The sequence below is a fragment of the Brachyistius frenatus genome, unplaced genomic scaffold (genome assembly GCF_029030835.1).
Source record: "Brachyistius frenatus isolate BFR_SWC_R1_liver_20210118 unplaced genomic scaffold, ASM2903083v1 Contig_69, whole genome shotgun sequence".
Classification (NCBI taxonomy): domain Eukaryota; kingdom Metazoa; phylum Chordata; class Actinopteri; family Embiotocidae; genus Brachyistius; species Brachyistius frenatus.
Window position 1 is genome coordinate 669,894 of NW_027210668.1, and position 22,902 is coordinate 692,795.

The 22,902-nt window shown below is 40.8% G+C and overlaps 2 protein-coding genes across 2 annotated transcripts; both read right to left on the reverse strand.

The window, feature by feature from the left end:
- Positions 1 to 4,977: 4,977 nt before the first annotated feature.
- fdxr (ferredoxin reductase) lies at positions 4,978 to 17,864 on the reverse strand. The gene is made up of 12 exons (XM_069707484.1): positions 17,488 to 17,864; positions 16,140 to 16,240; positions 14,378 to 14,473; positions 12,140 to 12,262; positions 11,910 to 12,023; positions 11,640 to 11,741; positions 9,953 to 10,060; positions 8,814 to 8,898; positions 7,449 to 7,648; positions 7,168 to 7,339; positions 6,913 to 7,086; positions 4,978 to 5,481 (listed from the first exon to the last, which is right to left on the reverse strand). Exons 1-12 carry the CDS (start codon positions 17,567 to 17,569, stop codon positions 5,351 to 5,353), a joined length of 1,488 nt encoding a protein of 495 aa, XP_069563585.1. The 5' UTR covers positions 17,570 to 17,864; the 3' UTR covers positions 4,978 to 5,350.
- Positions 17,865 to 18,892: 1,028 nt separating this feature from the next.
- LOC138626038 (uncharacterized) lies at positions 18,893 to 22,902 on the reverse strand. The gene is made up of 5 exons (XM_069707429.1): positions 22,897 to 22,902; positions 22,136 to 22,241; positions 20,605 to 20,961; positions 20,375 to 20,499; positions 18,893 to 20,280 (listed from the first exon to the last, which is right to left on the reverse strand). Exons 1-5 carry the CDS (start codon positions 22,900 to 22,902, stop codon positions 20,137 to 20,139), a joined length of 738 nt encoding a protein of 245 aa, XP_069563530.1. The 3' UTR covers positions 18,893 to 20,136.

A 22,902-nucleotide genomic window follows, 5' to 3' on the forward strand; every position in this document is an offset into this window, starting at 1 on the left:
TTTACAAACCACCAGATGTCGTCGCTGAGCTGAAATCCCTGAAGCTGACAGAACCGAGAGACACTTCAAGGCTCCCAAAGGTCTCATCTGACCGCCATTATGGATAATCAGCACATGAAAGTTGGAACATCACATGAATCCCAGCAGAACTTTGTCCTCTGCCACTTTTTGGGGGGTTTGATCAGCTGCTTCCTGAGTCATTGAAAGATGATCATACAGTTGATATTTACTTTCTTAACGCCTCTAGAGGACAAAGTCTAATGACTCTGCTGACCCTCGAGCATCTCCACATTTATTTGAATTTAGTGCACTTGACCATTTTGTCCAATTCAGCCTCAGTTGTACTAAAGTAAGCGAACATGCTAAACATTGGCACGCTGATTGTAAAACTGAAATTAATCATATTGGATAATAATGGCTCTGGACGATCTTGTTTAAAATGTAGTGAAACAAAGAGGACAAAAGGCAGATTTTTACATGAGTTGCATCAGATGGAAATACTCAACAATCCCCTGAATGAAGATGAGAGTTTAATGTGTTTAGCAGGTGTTTACTAGGATGTGTATTTATTTCTCTGCTCTTCTTTTCTGTCTCTGCTCTCCTGTTAAAAGGGAGTTTTTCCTTCCAGCTGTTGCTACGTGGGAATTGTTCAATTTCTCTACAATGTTATAAAGTTCTGTTCTGAAGACTTCATTATGTTCAGTGCCCAGAGATGACTTCTGTTGTGATTTGGTGCTGTAATAAATAATTCAAGTTTCATTATTTATAGTTTGAATTGGATTTTTTTTTTTAATAACTCTAGATTCTACTGTGTCTATTATATTGTGCGTAATGAACCCCCAACAAGTTTTCATGGGGAGACAATAAAGTACTGGACATGAATGAAATAGGTTTTATGCAAAGACAAAGATGGTAGACCTCTGGTAGAGTTAGGACACAATCCTGTCAATTAGTGAGACCTTTGGCAGATAGTAATATTGAGTGAGTTGAACCTTAATTTGTCACTTTGTGTGAACTGTAAAAAAACACGCAATAAAAACAGTTCACTGTCCAGCTTTCCTCTTAGTTACATTCTTCAATCCTTCTACAGAAGTCTAAAAGGGAGAGATATCACTTCAATTTTCTTCCATTTGACGTTTCTTTCTCAGTGTTGATTTTAGTGTTTGCATTTAATATTACCCACGCTCTTTATCAAACATGCAAATCAAAGTACTGTGAAATAAATAAGCTGATTGGCTGATTGTCACAGGAAGGGCTGAATCTCTACGAGCCAATTAAGAGCTGATGAGCAACAGCTTCGTGCCAACCTGCATGACGGGCTACTTAAAGCTCAACCGTTGACTGCAGTGTTACGTGGTTTCTGGAACAATGGGAGCTGTTCGGGCCTTGCTCATCTGTGTGCTGACCGTCTGTCTGGCCAAAGGTTTTGTTTTTCATTTACACTTTGTTTGAAGCTGATGTTGACTAAATTGTCGGTGAACTGTTGTAAATGAAAGCGTAAGGTTTTATGATGTCAGACAATATATTTAGGCTGCTGGAAGGTTTTGGTGTAACTCTGGAAAACAGCACAAACATTTGATTAACAGAAAATGTGCTGTCCGTAGGCTCTAGTTTTCCAGTTGGTGAGACAAATGTAACTCGTGATGCCGAGCAGCAGACGAGCAAAAACGGTAAGAACACTGGTGACAGAATCTTTTATTGGGAAGTTGCTTTCTGATGTTAACTTGATGTCTTTTGCATCACAGACTTGTCTCCCAATGAGATTTCTATAAGGAAGGCCCTCCTGCTTCTCCAGGAGATGGCGCTAATGTTGGAACAAAATCGTAAAGCAGGTGAGCAGGTTCTGTAAAACCCTTCACATAGCTGAGCTCCACCCAACCCGCTGAATAAAGTTATTTTAGGTGAACAATACCAAATTGATGATCTAGCTTCAACTTGCCAGCATGTGAATGCTTTTTTTCTTTAACCAATCTACAATTGCACAGATGTTCCTTCAATACCTACTGTAGCGCACACAACCTTGTGTGGCTGTACTAGATTAATAAGTGTTGGTTAAAGCATTCTCATAAGATTTAGCTGAGACAATTGATTGTTTTACCTTTTGATTGGGACTCTCTGCTCCTCCTTAAAGAAACTAATGTCCAAGTCAACCTGGTAGCAGGGTGGACCTTGTCTAAATCTTGGAGGCCTTTGTTCTTGGCACGCATTAACCTCATACTAGGCTACAACAGAAGGTCTGGTCAAAACAACCTTGATCAGATGGTGTCAGTTTTAAAGTGCTATTGTCAGCTTCACTCGTGCATTAAATAATTTAAATGCTTTTACATTGCAGAGTTCCAATAAAACTAACTCTGTTTAGTTATTGAAGAGTCTTTTGGGGCAAACCTAATGCCTGGGCTTAACTGTCAAGTAAAACTTTTGTTCCAATATTGAAGACACTGTTGCATAAAGAAATTGTCTTGTCATTCTCAATAAAAAATGTTTTCCCCCCTTCAGTACAACTGGAAACCAATCAAGTGGAAGCTGTGGCATCGCTCCAGAAACCGTCCGTGACCAGATCACAGGATCTCAAAATTAAGAATGTTGAGTCTTACGAAAGTCAGAACCTGATGGCAAGCGTCCACAACATGGAGATCCACCTTGCCGACGCCCACGACTTGGGGAACCATACGGCCGGCGCTCCCAACACGTCGAACCACACGGCCGGCGCCCACGACTTGTCGAACAACACGGCCGGCGCCCACAACTTGGGGAACCACACGGCCGGCGCTCCCAACACGTCGAACAACACGGCCGGCGCCCACAACTCAGGGAACCACACGGATGGCGCTGACATGTCGAACAACACGGCCCGCGTCAACGACTTGTCGAACAACACGGCCGGCGCCCACAACTCAGGGAACCACACGGATGGCGCTGACATGTCGAACAACACGGCCCGCGTCAACGACTTGTCGAACTACACGTCCGGCACCCACAACTCAGGGAACCACACGGATGGCGCTGACATGTCGAACAACACGGCCCGCGTCAACGACTTGTCGAACTACACGTCCGGCACCCACAACTCAGGGAACCACACGGATGGCGCTGACATGTCGAACAACACGGCCCGCGTCAACGACTTGTCGAACTACACGTCCGGCACCCACAACTCAGGGAACCACACGGATGGCGCTGACATGTCGAACAACACGGCCCGCGTCAACGACTTGTCGAACTACACGTCCGGCACCCACAACTCAGGGAACCACACGGATGGCGCTGACATGTCGAACAACACGGCCCGCGTCAACGACTTGTCGAATTACACGTCCGGCACCCACAACTCAGGGAACCACACGGATGGCGCTGACATGTCGAACAACACGGCCCGCGTCCACGACCTGGGGAACTAGACAGCCGGGGACCACGACATGTCGATCCCCACGGCCGGCGACCACAGGCCAGTGACTACTGGAGATCCATGGCCAGCAACAACAGAGAGAGTTTGAGTTGGCACCTGAAGGCAGCACAGCAGATGCAGCTCATGCAAGAGACACTTTTGGACTTGGAACCCCACACTACTCTGTCCACATCAGTCACACTGAGGAAAAGTAGGGACTAGTTTTGAGGAACCATGATAAATATTGTCTGCTGTAACTGTTTAAATAAAACTCTTGATTTGAATTTTTTGCGTGTTCCTTTTCTTTTGTAAAAAAAAAAAAAAAAAAAGTCATTGAAAGATGATCATACAGTAGATGTTTACCTTCTTAACACCTCCAGAGGACAAAGTCTAATGACTCTGCTGAATCTCGAGCATCTCCACATTTATTTGAATTTAGTGCACTTGACCATTTTGTCCAATTCAGCCTCAGTTGTACTAAAGTAAGCGAACATGCTAAACTTTGGCACGCTGATTGTAAAACTGAATTTAATCATATTGGATAATAATGGCTCTGGACGATCTTGTTTAACGTCACGTAAATGTAGTGAAACAAAGAGGACAAAAAGCAGAAGTTTTCATGAGTTGCATCAGATGGAAATACTCAACAATCCCCTGAATGAAGATGAGAGTTTAATGTGTTTAGCAGGTGTTTACTAGGATGTGTATTTATTTCTCTGCTCTTCTTTTCTGTCTCTGCTCTCCTGTTAAAAGGGAGTTTTTCCTTCCAGCTGTTGCTACGTGGGAATTGTTCAATTTCTCTATAATGTTATAAAGTTCTGTTCTGAAGACTTCATTATGTTCAGTGCCCAGAGATGACTTCTGTTGTGATTTGGTGCTGTAATAAATAATTCAAGTTTCATTATTTATAGAACATTGCAGCTCCAAGCCAGCGTTGTCATCTCACAATCAGGAGGTTCTGGGTTCAATAGGGTGCCTGGAACTTAGTTTGTGGAGGATTGTATGTTATTGCTTAAATGTAATGTTTTACATTATGGACTACATGCATAAGTTAGTCATCAATATTATGGACGACAAACTTTACTTTTAGGTTATTAGTTTTGACAGAACATGCAAATTCCACATAGAAAGTCCCAGGCGGGAATCAAACCGGGAACCTTTAGACTGCGAGACAAGTTCCGCATAGTTTCTGTTCTTTCTTTTGCAGATGTCCCATCATGGAGCTGCATGTCTCTGTCCTGCGCTTGTCGTCTCCACCAACAGTTCTTCTCTTCTATCTCTATGCTGTCCTTTTCTCTCTCTGCTCTCCTCTCACCCCAACCGGTCGAGGCAGATGTTCTCCACCTCTGAGCCTGGTTCTGTCGGAGGTCTCTTCCTGTTAAGAAGGAGTTTTTCTTCCCTCTGTTGGAGGTTTTTCTCCCTTAAAGAGGAGGTTTTTCCCTCCTAGCTGGAATTGTTGAATTGTTTGGTTTCTCTGTATAATATTGTAAAGTCTTGCTGTAAGGACTTTGATGTGTTAAGTGCCATGGAATAACCTGTGTTGTGATTTGGCGCGATATAAATAAAATTGAATTGAATTAAAGACAGCAATCTAAGGTTAAAAGTCTTTTATTTTCTACAAAAGATATTCAAGATGGTAAATGTGATTATATGAAGTGTAAAACCTTTAAGCCATTATAGTTCTGAACATAAATTACCTTAATAGCATCCTTTAGAGTTTGAGTGCAAAAAGTTTGTCAGTCTTTCAGTGCTTCAGATTGATCCTGTTGAAAAAACTGAATGACAAATCAAGAAATTCAAGGTAAACTTCAGTCGCTTTCACATGCACCATGTGTACAAAATCAAGTCCTTGTTAACTGCTTAATTCCATTTCTATTGTGTATCTATAAGGTCCCCATCGATGTTGTAATAAGTGCTGTTATTTTTATGCTGCAACAGTTACTCGGTGTCTTGTGTCGCATTCAGTCATTTCCGAGCCACCTGCAGCATTTCCTCCACAGTCAGTAGTTTTTCTCTCGGTTTTCCACTTGCTTCGCCCCTGCTCATCTCCACGTTGTCGATCTTTTCCCAGTCTGAGAAAGTCACTGCTTTCACTCCTGCAGATGACAAAACACACGTGTGTGGTTTAATGGCATTCGTTTAACAAAAGACCGCCTCGTAGCTGAACGTCTAACAGGCATTTTAATCTAAATGAAATGCTACACAACCAAACTGATGAGCAGATTGGCCCTTAGTGGGGAGCATTTTTCATGGTGAATTCCTTTTTATTCATCAATAGCAGGAAAGTTGCAATGAAACAATCGGAAAATCCAATTCTTTGCTGGAGTCCGGATTAGGCTGCAAGAATTTCCTTCCTGTTGGAAGTTGGTAAATCTGGACAATACGTGCGCTACGGAGAGAGCGATCTGTTGGCACTTTTTTTAAAATTGTACTCTATTAATCCCCGAGGAGAAATTCTTTTGCTACAGCAGCATCCCGAGGGGGAGCTGCTGCAGCAGGCTGCCACGACCGCAGCGCCAACTAACCTGAGGTGCATGTTTTTGGATGATGGGAGGAAGCTGGAGAACCCGGAGAGAACCCACGCAAGCACAGGGAGAACATGCAAACTCCCCACAGAAAGGCCCAGGACAGGATTCGAACCCGGAACCTTTTTGCTGTGAGGCGACAATGCTAACCGCTGCACCACTGTGCCGCCCTTGCAGTGATTATTGTCAGTTAGTATGAAAAGAAATGGTTACTATTGATCATGTTAGTAGAATCGCATCAATGGCCAGCAGCCACATTTAGTCCGAGCATGGTTGTGGAAATATCGACATTTTCTCTTCTAATATGACTCACAAACTGAGGAAGTTTGGGCTTCGGCAACAAAGACATTTTGATCTGTCCGAGTAGCTTCGTGGCCTCTGAGGACGATTACATCCAGACATGCAGAGTAGAGCGTGAGACCATAAGACACAGTGGGACCACTGTTTATGTCCAGATGTTGACATCTCTTTGTTGTCATTTTTTTGCTGTCATGTTGCATCCATCTGCAGTCATTTTGGATTTTTGCCATAATTCTCTTTGATGTTTTACACCTCTGTGGTCATTCAGCGTGTCTGTAGTCTTTTTGCACTGTTTTTTGATTGTTTTGCGTCTATTAGTTTTTGTTTGAATCTTTCTGTAGTTGTTTTGCATCTTTTTGTTGTTATTTCAATGTTCTTTGTAGTTGTTTGCTTTATAGTTGTTTTGCATCTCTTTTGTATCCCTTTTCTTCTTTTAGACCTTTTGGGCCTTTAAGTCAGCAAATTGTGTTCAAGGAGTTTCTTCTATTTTTTTGGTTTATTGTGTCAGACTAGTATAATATCATTTTTGATTTGTTTCTCATGTAGTTTGACAACTATTATGATATCCTGCTGACCCCCCCCCCCCCCAAAAAAAAAAATCACACAACACTAATCCATGCAAATTTATATTTGTCTCCACTCATTAATTGTGAGCTAATAGGGCTCAGCAAGAGGTGGACAAATATTGAGACAGGGAAGTACCTTTCTTCTCCAGCAGAGCGCTGATGCTTTGTGAACCGGGCTTGGCAGCAGATACATCCAACGCTCCAGAGTCCATGTCCTCCATCAAAGTTCGTGCTGTGTCAAAGCTATTGTTCATGGTAGTAGCTATCACACCTGTGGGACCTGTTTTCAGCCAGCCGCTACAATACAGACCTACAGAGAACCATGGATTCATTAAACATTTATAATGTTCGTGGAAAAGTAGTCTTGTTATTCGTGGTATTTGCAGGGTACCTGTTGCTTGTTCAACGCGGCCGATGGAGTTTGGGACGATGGCTTTACGGGAGTCAAATGGCACTAATGGATCAATAGGGAGACTCTTGTAGCCAATGCTGCTAATGACCAGGCCACAGGTGACGTCTTCCACTTCTCCAGTGAGAACAGCCCGAGCTCCATCCCCTGAACCCTGGTCGCACAGAGGTAGCACACTTTAACCAGGACAGCACACTCAGCAGCTGCACATGCTGAGGCACACGGGCACTTCAAATCCTCAAAACAATCCAAATCCTGTTTACCTCCAGCTTGTTGACCGCCAGTCGGATGCCAGCTACTCGGTTGTGGTCCGGGTCGGCCAGGACTTCGACGGGGCTCCGGAAGAATCGAAAGCCCCAGATACGGGAGGCCTGGCTTCGTCTCCCCTGCTCCACCTCACCGGGCATCTCCAGGGCCGTCTTCAGCATCAGCTCCGTCAGACGCTTCCTGGACCTCGGCAAATCTGAAACAGAAGAGACACTTCCGCTAATAATCTCTCTGATTTGCTTTCATTTCAAAGCTCAAATGTTTAATCTCACATTTAAAGTAGTTACAGTCTCTATGCTCTGTCCCTGTGCTGGTATGCATGTCCATATTTGGAATATTTCCGACATCTATGTGCGTTAGTTATAATTTGTAACACCAGTTTTTGACTCGCTGATTGTTTGCAAGTGTTTTTCTTGACAACTTTTTCATCAACTGAAACTAAACCAATCCTTTTTTAGTCAGTGATTTTTGATGAGAGACAAAACTACAATGTTTTGAGCAGCAAAAAGGAATCAGACTAAAATTCACAGACTTCTGATCTCAGAACGACTAAATCTAAAAAATAGTCATCAAAATGAACACTATACAATACATTGTTATATAGCGTGCAGGCATGTACAGTACTTTTAATCTGTGTTTGCGTGCATGTAACCGCACGCCGCTGCTATTTTAGTAAAAACGGAAAAAGTGTGTGAGTGTGTCTGTGTCTCTCTATAACTGTAACATATATGCATGCACAGTAAGACTCACATCACAAAAATATTTAAAGCTGCTGACCTTTAAAAAATTTCCTGTAACTGCACATTTTTTGACGTGGTGCTGTGACCGCAATGCCGTCACCACAGCAAGTTCAGCAGCACTGATACCAAGACAGACACGAACCACCAGTTTCTCTTACTGCTTATCTCGTATAATAGACGTGAGATCAAGGTTCTCATAATAATCAGTGTAAGGAGGCTGTTATCACTTGAAACCTGAGCGGGCTCGCCGCCATCAATCAGCTCAATGTCAGTTGTGTAGCGAGGACGAGGACCGGACAGAAGGTCGACAGGATGTTGCGTAATCCTCTAACTATTTTGCAGTTTCTACAGGTTTCAGCTGCTAACCACAGCACACATTTCCTCCTTTCTTCGGAGATTTTCAACAGTCTGTGAATAAGTCCGACATATTTTTCACATGTTCTTAATGCTGACTGCGTGACATTAAATTCACCCAAACTGTGAACTACAGTTTTTGTCGGGCTTCAAACCAACTGAGTGATGAAAAACTCAATGGACACGTACAGTTCGACAGATGAGCAGACGAGTAAAATCCTCGAAATAAGGAAAAATATCAAGATAAACTTTCATTTCATTTCTTACCTTTAATAGCCTCTTTGACACCCTCAAAGTCAGCCGCCATCATCTCCGGCTTGGTGCGAGGGAGGTTCACCATTTCTCTGACCTCCTGCAGACAAGGAGAGGAGAGCAGGGATGGCTGGGCTGCATTAAAACATCCCGTAAACTTGAAGGAACAAATATTTCTTGAATGAAGGTGTTTGATTAATTCACTGCAACTTGGATCTTAGTTTTCATTTCGGTTCTGTGTCTGTCCGTCTATATGTGACTGTTGATTGGTCTGCAGCCTCTCGACAAACGTCAGCTGGGAAACGCCCCAGTCCTTCTGCAACCCTCTGAAGTGTAACAGTTATAGCTAACTGATGGCTCGTTAGCTAGATTAAATATTTTAAAAAAATGTTAAAAACGTATTAAAATAATTATCCCTCAAAATATTGGATGAACAGTGGAACAAATTACCAAAACTAACAAATAAATAGTTAAAATAAAAGGCCAAAACTAACAGATAAACACTTACAAAATTTGCGAAAAATAGCAGATCAATAGTTGAAACGAGATAGAAGAAGTAATGAATTTGATACGTGCCATAATTACCAAAAGGTAATGTTTAAATAGTTGAATTAATAATATATATATATATATAAAAAAGTTAAATAACTGACAAAAACTAGCCTATAAGTACTTAATAAACAACAACTGATAAATGGTTAAATATTTTGTCAAAACTAAAAGATAAAGGTTTAAAATAATTAGTTTGATGTAATACATAGTAAATTTAAACAGTTAGTTATATAGATCGACGGTACCCGCACCAATGCAAGACGTAATATTAGGAACACGAGTATGACAAAACAATTATTTAATTGTATAAAGAAATCATTGTAACAATATCCACTGTTGTAGTGTTAATTAATATCTACTTTAAAACCAGCTGAAAGTTGATATTTGTAACCTGCTGGTTGAGGAAGGGATGGTTTCGGAGTCTGTGTGTAAAGAGGAATATTTTGAAATGCCGTCCCATTCGGTCGATCGTGTATTGAATGAAGTCAAGTGACAGACTGTTTTTGGTTGGTGGTTTCAGTGTTAGTAAACCAGAGAAGTGGTTACGGCTGAGAGATTTTTCACTCGATGTCTTCTCTCTCTCTTCCCCCTCAGACTCTCACCTTGACGGTGCAGGCGACCTGCAGGGGTCCTCTCCTGCCAACAATCAGCACCCTGCGGACGAGACTCTCCGCCAGAGCCTCCAGCGCCGGCTGGGTGATGTCAGTTTTCTGTAAAAAAATATAAAAAATAAAACAAAAAAATAAAACAAAACAGTACAATGTTTCCATCACAGTTTCTGCCATAACAACTGGATTTCTTAGTGGTTGGAGAGGTTATGTTTATTTGAAGTAATTTTGGTCTTTTTTAATTTGATGTTATTTTTAATGCCACAGGTGCCCAATTATTTTAAGTTTTGGTCTTTTTCAATGAAATTCTGGTTTTGGTACATTTGTGTTGCCATACATTTGAGGATCTGTAGATGGCACTCACTCCTCACTTCAATCTCCCAAACCAGTTCTTCTTCTTTTAATCCCAACTTTGCGTTCAACAATACTATGTCTGTTTAGAGGTAAACTGTGGGAGGCGGGTTGGTCTCTACGCGCTTCTTTTCTTTCCCATAGTTCAGTTCAGTGCTTTTTCTGAAGGTATCTCTGGCTTCCAAGCTGCATGTTTCTGATCGGCAGGCCCTACCAACCAGACCTTCCCTCCTCCCCACAAGTCGAGGCATATGGTTGCCCACCTCGGAGTCTGGTTCTGATACTGTAGATCAGAGGTCTTCAACAGGGGGTCCGCAGAGGTACTGCAGGGGGTTGTGCAATTTTTGGTTGATTAGACAATTTTTCATATTTAAAAAAAAAAAAATCCCCCCAATTTTAAATGTCTTCAAATACACATTAACATGAATCCAACATATTGTAGTGAATGGATAAATGGAGGCAGAAGATGTTATCTTTCAGTCAGAAATGGACACATTCAGAGACACACAGGAGCTCTGTCAAGCTGGACACCGGTTCACTCACAGACAAGCCTGGACATGTCCCTCCAAAACTCCTTCAGTTTAACATAAAACACAATTTTATACCAGATATATAGTAGATGGTCCCTGCTCCATCTCTCTATCAGTTTGGGGGTCCTTGGCCTGAAAAATGTTGAAGACCCCTGCTGTAGATTATGAATTAAGGGAAACATGTTTTAATTTTTTTTTTAAACCTTATTTCACAGATTTTTCAGCAAAAATTAAAAAGTCCAAATGTGAAAATCATTTATCAAACTTATAAAACTTATGAAAGCTCATTATTGCCATGGAGTAAAGTAGTCCAGCCAAAAACAATCACTACCACCAGTTTTCGGGGCCCTCAAAGATCAAAAGTTAAATTTTCGAATGAGTTGTTGCAGAGACGGCTTCGTTATCTCTGAACCTGCTGTAAGTGTGGAAGGACGACCTTGAATCGTAGCCGTGACCTTCAGCGAAGATATTCTACGGTCGACCTACTCGTAGTCACTGTGTCTTACCTTCACTCTTCTTTTACAAGTTATGTTTTAATGTGTTTTTATTTTTACATTTTGCAAAATCATAGAGTCAAAGACAACACTTGGCTCTCTGCTGGTGGAATCTGACACTCAAATCGTGGTTGAATGAACCAACATTGTTTTTCCTCCTTGATGAACAGTTTTCAACATTATTCTAGTAGATACAAACTGTTAAATAAATTTGCATCATGACATTAACGCGACCGGACCTTGTGGTCTTACTGACAGAAAACTTATTTATTGTTATATTTGATCTTAATTCGGTGTGTTTCTCACCTGTAAAATGTCGACGGGAGAGAGCAGGATTCTGGCCACATCCAAGGCGACGTTGCCTTGTCCCAGAATGACGGCTGTTTCGCAGCTCAAGTCTGGACTCAGCTAAATGAAAAAGACATAAGAGAGAGAGAAAGTGAGATTTGATCACAAACCGTCTGTGTGAACGGTAGAAGTAGACCGGTCGGACTTTTTCTTTTTTTTCAAACATGGCAACATTTGCTTGATTTACAAGAAACATTCACTTGTAAGGCAGAAATACAGAAGTTCTACCTCTCGACAGCTGGGCAGCCCGTTGTACCAGCCCACGAAGTCTTTGGCAGAGTACACACCGGCCAGGTTTTCCCCCGGCACTCCGATACTCCTGTTTCCTTCTGCGCCATAACTCTGACAGAATATATAAAAAAAAAAACATGAATGACTATGAATATGCACTTTTATTTCCAGGTGACTTGACAGCGCGGACTCAGCGGTTTATGTTCATGTTATGTTTATGTTCCTACCAGGACGACGGCGTGGTAGGACTGCTGCAGCTCACTGACGCTCACATCTTTCCCGACGTTCACGTTGCCATAGAAACTACAACGTGAATTTTTGGCTGTCTGCGTGAATGTATTGATGACGTTCTGCGGAGAAGAAGAGATCAGAAATATTTTAAAATAAAAAAAATATGATTTTATATCTCCTGTGATGGAGTTTAAACCCTAATTAAAGGGATCTGTGAGCGAACGGACTCAGTTGAATGAAGAATACATGTCGCTGTATTAAGTTCTGGTGCGAGGCTTAAATGATGTGATGACAGGTGTGATGACCCTTCGATTCGTTTCACTGCTCTGATGTCACAGACATGATTGTCTGGTAGATGACGAGACGCCACTCGCTTTATCTGTCTGAAGCCAGCAGCGACTAAACTTAGCTTAGCATAAATACCACAAGCAGGCTAAAAAAAAAAAGACAGTGTGGCTCGGTGGTCAAACGCTCTGCAGTAAATGTGATACTTTCCAAATTTGAAGTCGCAGTCATTCGATAGAAATATCTCGTTGAAATGTTACCGAGTTCGATGAGAAGATAGGGCTGGACGTCAGCAAACGTGTCAGAAGAAAGATCAAAAACACCATTAACATGTTGTATGTCATTTCTTTACACACACAGGTAGAAAAACAAACAGATGTGGTTTTACTGGAAATGACGTAACCGCTAACGCTGCTCTCGCTAGAAATGAGGCGCAGAACTGCTGAATTAGTACTTTTTACTTTTTACTAGCAGTTTCCCTTTCGGCTTACAGTGTTTATGCTAAGCTAGGCTAACCACATCCTGACTCTGTGCTCGACAGAGCTGCAAAGATAAGCTGATTACATTTTTGAATTACAGGAAATTGATCCGTAACTATTTTTGATAAGATACTTTTTGGTTTTACAAATTTTTTGAGCAAAAATGCCCCCAAAAAAAATAAAAAATAAAAATCACTATAAAATGTTTGTTTTAGACTGTTGATCAAACCAGACAAGAAGTCGGAAGTTGAATTGTCTCTTGATCTCAGCAGACAGTTCCTGTTGCATTTATCTTAAGACAATAAGGAAACGATGTATTTTCTGCAAGCCAAGAACTGAAGAGACGGAGAGGAGAGTTGCATCGATCTTATCTAGAAAAAAAAAATAGAAGTATTTTTCAAATGCTGAACTTAACTATCACTTAAAAACGACTCGGTTGACAAAAGACGGTAGTTTTAAACAAACGCTCAGTAGAAAAGTGGAGATGCTTATTGTAAGTTAGAAAAAGAGCATCGGGATGTTTGAAGGAAGGAATGCACTCGTTTATGTTTACAGGTTTAGAGTCGTCAACGTTCATCCTCACATTGATTACATCTGGCAGACAAAAAAAATGTTCAACAAGTTTACTTTCTGTTTGGCATGTTTGATCATGTAATTTTTCACTAATGCTGCCAGGGACTTTTTCCCTGAGAGAAACCTGAGAGCTTCCGTAAACAGGGTTGTCTGGCATGTTTACTGAGTTTCCTTTTACCCAATAATGCAAATTACTGAGATCCCACTGCATATTATTTTATTACTGGCCGGTAAGATATCGGTCATGAACAAAAGATATCAGTCATTCAAAAAAAATAAAAAGAAGTAATTAATAAAAAACGAATGAATTCAATTTGTAACAGAAATCACCACAGCTCCTGATCGGAGAGCTGGAACACCTTCTTTGTAATAAAGCTGGATTTCAACTGATGCAGGATGTCTGATGAAGATACCAACACCGATATTAGTGGGTAAAAAAAAATATTCTTTCATATACATGCCGTATAAACAGTATCTTTAAACACTTTTTTTGTTGTTGTTGCACTAATCCCTCAAATGCTGTTATCAACCCCTTTTGTGACAAATTTATTTAACAGAGGCAGGATACTTCACAATGTATTGTTCCCACCGACTTCAGTGCAATAAAACAGTAAATTTCCGTTAATTTAATAATCATAAATAACGATGTAAAGAAATCACAGATACAAATTCCAATTCACCCCAAGCATCTTCTTCTGATTTATGTTCCATCAAAGAAAGTTTTCTCGTGCCCGTACTGATGTCTGAGAGAGGACAATATCGGCCCATAAAATCTGCTCGCCGTTATATCGGCCGAGCTCGACAGCACACCACAAAACTGCAAAGCTGGCAACTTCAAAACCGGCGCAGGTCTCTGTTCTCGTCCAATTTAATGTTTCAGGAAATTAGCTGCGGTACCTTGACTTCAGGATGATCAGGGGCCACTCCAAACCTCACCAGGCCGAAGGGGACGGGCAGCCGCTCGTAAATGTCCACCTGAACGTCTTGACGAGTCTGAGACAGAAACAGACGCAAAGCGCAAAATGGAAATCTTTTCATTCTAGTTCTACATAGAATAATATTGGTCAGAGTTGCACACATACACATCGATATCTCGCTGGTGTGTTCGGTCTGCTCACCGTATTGTTACGGGGGAGCTGTGTCACTGAATGCAGGACAGGAAGTCTATCAAATGTCACAAAATCACAATCCATCGATTTTCTGCCTGTTCAGTTTGTTACAAACGCCAGACGTGTCAAAATATACGGGATACTCGGTTAAATTAAGAATGCAGCTTTCATGTCAAAAGTCTTTATCTGTTTTTAAACAATACCGGTGATTTCTATAATATTTAAGATGTATTTCCTTCTTATTGATTACTGATCAATTGTAAAATTGCTTCCATTTCCATCCAAATTTTGTTTATTATTTAAAATAAAAAACACGATTACATATTTTTTTAGAAAGGTTTCACAATTCAGTCTTTGACTACATTTCTTCTGAAATATTTTGTTCATTTATGTCAAAAGTCACATTATCTACAAATACATTATTCGCAGTGAGTCAGCCGGGAAACGACTTACAAATGTCGTCGTAATCTCACACAAATGTATAAGAAAGTTTTTCTTTTGAGGAGGATCAGGCCCGTTCTTGTGCACCGGTTGTCTGCTGTCATACAGATTTCTGCTCAGAGGAGCTGTGAGACAAGATCGAGCTTTAACTTCACTTGTGAATTTGTGTTTTCACTAAGTCACAAAAGAGAAGCTTTAATTAATAAAGCCTGAGCAACGCTAATGTACATACTTTACATTTGGAATACGTAACATAACACAGACACATGGATGAATGATAGATATTATTTTCAGCGTCGTACTATTAGTGAGTTATTTGATATCGACTGTGGAAACTGTGTGTGTGTGTGTGTGTGTGTGTGTGTGTGTGTGTGTGTGTGTGTGTGTGTGTGTGTGTGTGCGCGCGCGCTGTGCCTACATAGAGTCTCGCAGAGCTGAAGAAAAAAAAAAAAACATGATCAAAAGGAAATAAAATCTAATAGTACACATAAAAAAAATAAAATGTAAGGCCGTCTGGGAAGGTGCTGAGGATATACAGAAAACCATGAGGTTTAGAATAAAAACGAAGTATGTGCTTTCCTTCATTTTCTTTGCTGATCTACTGAAAAAAAAAAAAAAAAAAAGTGTCTTGTGTTCTGTTGCATGATGACTAAAAGAAAACTTGAACTGCAAACAAAAATAATTTTAAAACACAAAAGAGCCAAGCTGCTATATTTAAATAGACTATAATAAGCCTGTGAATAAGGGGCTCGGTTTGCGCTGACATAGCCCAGTGAATCAAAAATACCAGCATAGCCTGCTAGTTATTTCCTGAACTACGCAAGTGTTATAATATGTTTGAGCATCTATTCAAAAGCCAACTGAAAGTTAGTGTCGTGTCGATACAGTACGCAGGCGGAAACCCATTATATTCATTTTCAAGCATGCTGGCCACAAAAGACCTATTAGGATTTGATTATTAGTTGAAAGTGTGTCTGTTATGGCTAAATTAATGAAACTAATTGAAAAGAAAAAAGGAGGCCAAAAAAGTTAATAATATAAGTTTATTATTATTAACTATTAACCTAATAGCTCTATTCTCTTACCTTCTCAAAAGAGTAAGTATTTACCTTGATTAGATGTTGTGCCGTGTAAAAACCTGCTGGGCCGCTTCCAACGATACAAACCTTTGGGCTGTAGGAGGAAAAAAACTTTCCAAGCCCACTAAAACCTGGAAAAAAAAGAGAGACATACCTAACCCCGGCTGAAAAGGAAAGTCTGAACTGGTAGTGCAACTGTCCATTGGGATATTGTAAAACAACCCTGTTTCCCAAAAAAGTTGAGACATGTAAATAAAAACAATGAGAAATGTTATTGTTCTATGAAAAACATGTCCTTATCTTGAATTTGATGCCAGCAACAAATCTCAAAAGAGTACGAGCAGGATCATGTTTACCACTGTGTTGTGTCACGTCTTCTTTTAACAACACTCTGTAAACGTTTGGGAAATGAGGAGACCAGTTTCTGGAGTTTTTAAAGTGAAATGTGGTCCCATTCTACGATTTCAGCTGCTACAGTTCAGTGTTTCCTTTGTTGTAGTTGTCGTTTCATAATGCTCCAGATTTTTTAAACTGGAGACCGGCAGGCCGGTTTAGTATTGGACTCTTCTACTAGAGAACCATGCCATTAAAATACGTGCAGAATGTGGTCTGGCATTGTTTTAATAAAAAAACAAGGCCCTCCCTGAAAGAGATGTTTTCTGGGTGGCAGCACATGTTTGCTCCAAAACATTTACATATTGTTCAGCACTGATGACACCTTCCCAGATGTGCAAGCTACCCATGCCGTGTGCACCAATGCATCCCTGTACCATTATGGACGCGGGCTTTTGAACTGTGTGCCGATAACAAGCTGGATGGTCCCTCTCCCTTTTATCCCAGATGTTGTTTGATGCATTACATAACTTTTCAGTCCTTTGTTGACTCTGTCCCAACGTTTTTGAAACGTGGTGCTGCCATCAAATTCAAAATAAGCATATATATTTTTCATTAAACAATAACAATTTTCAGTTTCAACATTTGATATGTTGTGTTGTTGTTTTTTTTTAAACAATTATTATTATGATTAAATATGGGTTTACATGACTTGCAAATCATCACATTCTGTTTTTTTTACACATTTTACACAGGGTGCCAACTTTCTGGAGGAAACAGGGTTGTAATGCAGTGATTCCCAGCAAGGTACCTTCACATAACATCATATATCACTGGTATAAGCGCTGCTCGGTACGTTGAGTATAAACCGAATCGCTGTGTAAAGTGAGTTTGTTCAAGTTTAAGTAAATCCTCCAGCTGGTATGAAGCTTCGCCAGCAAGCCGCTTGGACGACTCTAAAATTGACGAAACTTTGCATTGGCTTCGGCTGAGCGTTCACACGAGAGGCTCCGAGGTGACGTGGTGTCGTTTCCGGGTGTCTCACCTGCGTGAAGTCGACCTCTCCATCTGCTTCTTCCTGAAGTCCACAGCTTCAGCTCGGAAAGCAGCAGCTTATGGCCGCTCATCGTTCACAGACGAGCTGCTGGGCTTTGAGCCGAGAAGCGGTGATGTCCTCCGGGTTGTTGTCCTGGTGTTACGGAGACAGCTCCGGGCTGTGAGCTTTGGACAGACACCGAGCAGCGCGGAGGTCAAAAGCCAAGGCAGAAAACGTTCATCTCTCCGGCTCACCAACACGCTGCGATGCGAACAGTCAGCTACGTCGACGCGTTTATTCATTTGACGTCGATGAACTTGATCGTTTTTATTACAGTATTTTTCATCGCAACCAGCTGTTTTTCAAGGCTGCTCCTTGTGTTACACCTTTAGCAGTCCGCGGGAAACAAAGGGTTCCGTACGTGAGTTCCACAGGAACAGCGAAAGAAATAAGATAATTAGCTAGACTAATTAATAATTAATAAATACATTATTTATTAGCTAGAACTAGACTTTACTTAAAAAAAAAAAAAACGTATCTCGCTTTTCCACGACCTTATCCTTGACTAGCAAGTTTCGATTACCAAATAGATATATATTGGTTTGTTACCATTAGGGAGAGAGTCTGGCTGACCCTTCCTGTCCCTGTCAGTGATGTGTTGTTAAACACAGCAGCCCTGGAAGCGGCCTTGGGACCAGATTTATACCGTGAACATTTCTCTCCTGTTGAGCTCTACAAGCCAACTGCAATTATTTCCTTATCTGGATCATCTACCTGTCTCTTGGATCCCATCATAAATAAACTTTTTAAGGAAGTCTTCCCTTTAATTAATACTTCCATATTAGATCAGATCAACCTATCTATTGCAACTGGCTATGTGCCGAAGGCTTTTAAAGTGGCTGTAATTAAACCTTGATTTAAAAAGCCATCTTTTGATCCAGCTGTTTTAGGAAACTACAGACCGGTTTCCAACCTCCTGTTTATTTCTAAAATCCTTGAAAAAGTTGTTGGAAATCAACTTTGAAATAATTTACAGAGGAATGGGATGTTTGAAGGGATAGATAATGGATGGATGAATACTTCAGGGCGTACTTGTGTTATGAGGCTATGAAATAAGGGTCAACACAATACAAGATTAGTGTAATGAGAATAAAATAAGTTAAAGAGGCTTTAAACCAAACATGACAAACATAAATAACTGACTACTCTTGCTCGTGTCTCACATTCATTAGCATAAGTGTAAACAAGTCTTTTTTGTATCTATCGAGCTATCTATCTTTGATGATATTTAACATTTTTAGAAGAATATTTAAGTGGAACAGCAAGATTATAAAATATTGTACAATATTGAATCAGGCAGACAAGTTCACATTTGTTTTAAAAGTTAAACGTCTCTTTATGAAACACGAAGGACATCAAAGGACATCAAAGCACTACAAAGCGTATTGCATAGGAAACCTCAGCAGGTCAAATGAACTTTTGCTACATCACAAAAAGAAGCGCAGGCTTTGCAGTTTTTTATCATCACCAGCAGACAGACATCACACCTGTTAATCTCGCACTAACCAGGATGTGGTTGTGCAATTGTTTTTTTGCAGACAAAACCCGAATATGTATATTAAAGGAAATGAAAGTCAGCTGAACACAAGGCGAGCTGATCCCGGGGCAGCTTCAGGGCAACATATACCTGTGCAGTTTACCAGTATCACGGCAAAGTGTGAAATAAAAACGCTGGTACGCTACAGCAAAATGTGAGATAGCCACTCTTTGCACTGTCTCGGCATGAAAGTTACACTTTTGAAAGTGTGAAACTTACTTGCACGCAATTGTCTTGCAGGAGGACGATGTTTGAATTCTGGAGGTGATGACATGTTACTTGATTATTTTTTCTTGAGTTGTTTTTTGTTTACAAACCCCAACTGTGTTTTTATTTTTATTTAACCCCCACCACATGGTTTTTGCTAGAAAATGCATTTTCCCGTAAATCAGACAGCTCTACGCACGCAGTAGATTTCATTTTCGTCCACTACAGGAAGACGTGTAACTTTCACGCCGAGACAGCACAAAGCGTGGCTATTTGAGCAATATTACAGGAGAGGGTGTGCTTTACGCAAGCGCCTCGGTCCTGACCACATCATCGCCGTGCCAACAATCACGGCAGAGCACACCCTCGAGTGTAATATTGCGATTATGCAACAAGTAACTATCTAAATAAAATATGTAAAACAAAATGTATTCATATTGTGGTGCCGTTCACTCTCAAAATGTCAAACTTTTTTTAATGCTCGAAGCAAGAAATAAGGACCAAAAGAGACCCTTATTCACCGAATGGGTCACATTTAACAGACCTATAACAAGTAAAAACAACATTATACTGCATATTATGTGAAATTCAATTCCAATTATATCTTCTCATTGAGAAGGCGGAGTGATATTTCTAGAGATGAGCAGGTTGTGAGGCTTCATGGCGATTTGAGCTCGTTCCAAATGTTCAGTTGACCAATCAGATCGCTGGGTCGGAGCTACTTGTTGTATAAATCAGGTTTTTCTGTAGTGGACCGGCGTGTTTATGTCACGCTTTGCTGTGACACCGTGTTGAGTTTACACTAACTTTGACCCAGGAATATCTTTTCATCAGCTTCGCAGCAGCTCTCAGCATCACAGAATTCTCCTGAAGTCCGACGGGCTTGATGATGTGATTAAGTACGGAGAGTCGAGAACTGGCTGCGCAGGACAGACGTGCTGAGGCCTGTTGGATGCGGGGAGGTTCGCAGCTCTACCTGGCCTGAAGCGCTTCTTAAACTGTAGGAACACAGAAAAAAACATTTGAACACTGCTGCATCGTCTTTGACTTTGCATGACAATATGAGAGCAGGTCCGTGCGCTTCACACTTACTCTTTTGCATCTTAAAATCAGTGCTACGGTGAAGCATAGCAAGAAGATAGCAAATGCCAAAATACTGAAGGAAATCAAGGTGAGGTCCAATATGGGCTCCTTGCATGGTTCCTCAGGGCCACTCTCTGAAAAAAACAACAGATAGACAAAGACAGTTAGATTCAAGGCCAAAAAACAAGTTCTTTTTATGTGGGTGGACTGCGTCAGCTGAAGTGCACGATGCTTCTCACCTCTGACGATGATCAAGGTGCCGTTGCTTGACAACCTTTGTCCTGTGGATGAGATGAAGTACATCCAGCTGCAGTAGTACAGGTTGGTGTCCTCCAGCTGCAGCAGATTCAGCTGGAAGAAGACACGGTTCTCCCTGATCTGCAGGTCCGGAGTTACATGAATCCGGTTGGTGAATTGTGCATTGATAGTAGTCTTGGTGATCAGGCCTTTCTGCAGCGCCAGGTACACGATGTTTGTGGTGCTGTGGAAACGCCGGTTCAGGTACAACCCCGCCGGCTCAGAAAAGGATGTGAAGCATGTGATCTCAGCAGAGGAGTTGACGCTTATCGGAGAGATGGACGCGGGATTTTGAGAAGCTGTCAGGGAGAGATGGATTGTTACTGACTGCCTCACCTCAAGTACAGAGGAAAAAAAAAATCATCTGTTTACAGTGGATAAGCAGTTACAGCTCATCATGTGTTGTTGTTTTTTTTTTTATGTCAGAGAAGATTTCATATAAAAAAGCTCCTAAACTGGATGACATTTTAAAAGATGAAACAAGTGTTTTCCAGTGTGGGGAACTTTTAAATCCTCACATTTCAAAAAGTCTTCCTCAGGGGTCCCGACCTGTAGGTTGGTACCCACCAAGGTGACCACGTGTCCCATTTTGGGACTGCACAACATTTTAATCTTCTGTCCCACCTTTTCTTAATTGTTTTTAATTGTCCTTTTCTTTTGCCTTATGTTTTGATGCTTTTAATGGTTTTATGTGAAGCACTTTGAATTACCTTGTTGTTGAAATGTGCTCTACAAATAAACTTGCCTTGCCTTTTCTAAATTTCCAAAACCTAAAAGTGCAGCTATGATAAATACATTTACAATAAACCCGAAGATGACTGCAGACGGGGAAACAGTAGTGAAGTAACTCTGCACAGGTCAGCAGGTTGCTGTAGCAACCGCCACATATCTACTGTGAAACTTTAGCTTCCTTTTAATACCTACTGTCTTTACTCAGAACACTTTAAACTACCGCTCATCTTTGGCAACGTGTTTGTCCCATACAAACATACTCTTTGTCCAACATTTGGGTTGTTGTAATCTGGTCATCCTAGTAACCACAGAGACAAACTACATAAACTAAAAAAAGAACTAAAACAATTTTTACAAACTGAATCCACTCATGCATGAGAATCTTTTTCATGCCACCAAAACAATGTGAACTAATGAAATGTATTGCATTGGGTATTTTTCTGTAGTAAGGTAGTTTTGATAAGTATATTTTGTAAAGAAAATTACTTTTAATTAAGTCGGATTTTGAATACAGTACTTTTATTTGTATTTCTTTGCTGCATCGATTACATTTACTGAAGTAAAGACTCAACAGTCATTTTGTTTTTAGAGATGCTGCTCGGAGGTTGAAAACAGGATGAGGCTGCAAACAAATAGGAAAAAGATGACACAGACGCTTCTCTGAAGACATCTGTACTTTTTCGATCAAATCTCATGCATCCTTCCCTCCACACACTCACCCGTCCAGGTGTTGAGTGTTACCTTGACAGGCATGCAAAGTAATCCCAACATGCAGCTCCACCAGTGGGCCTTCATCCCGCAAGCTGGGCTGCAGGACATCTAACAGATATGCAGTCTGACAGTGTAACTGTCACATGAAGGCGTAAAAGGAGAAATGTGGTGTACAGAGGAAATGTGCCTCTGACTCTTGCTGGTTGATCAGCTGTGTGTAGGTGTGTTGGTGTGCGTGTGTGTGTGATCTGCTGCATTACATCAAAGGTGTGGAAGTGTTTGTTTGTCAAGATGTTTCATCATCCAGAACAGTTCATCTGCACCAGAAGCTATGCACACAGTATATCCAGCATGTCAATCACACATACGATTTTACTGTAAATTATTTTTCAGTCAATAAATCTGTTTTATTTACACTGCAAAATTCCCCACGGACACTTTATAATCACAAAACTGAAAATGTTAAAGAAATATTAAAACATGCAGTCGTGGCACAGAGTATAAAAGGAGACTTAGAAACTTTACAATTACACTGAATAGAATAATATACAACCACATTAAATTAGCAATGTTAAGGACATTTTTAAGCCAGATACAGCAGTGATATACATGCATGGAGAGCAAAAGAAAGCAGAGCAAAAGTGATGGTTCAAGGTCATATTAGCCAGCTTTAATTTCAAGCCTTAACAAAAAGGAACATTTCAACTTGAAAATAGAGATGATGCCTGCCTGAAGAACCCCAAATTTGGAGCTGGTTCTGCAGGAGAGGAGTCGAACAGGTGAAGGTTTACCTCCAT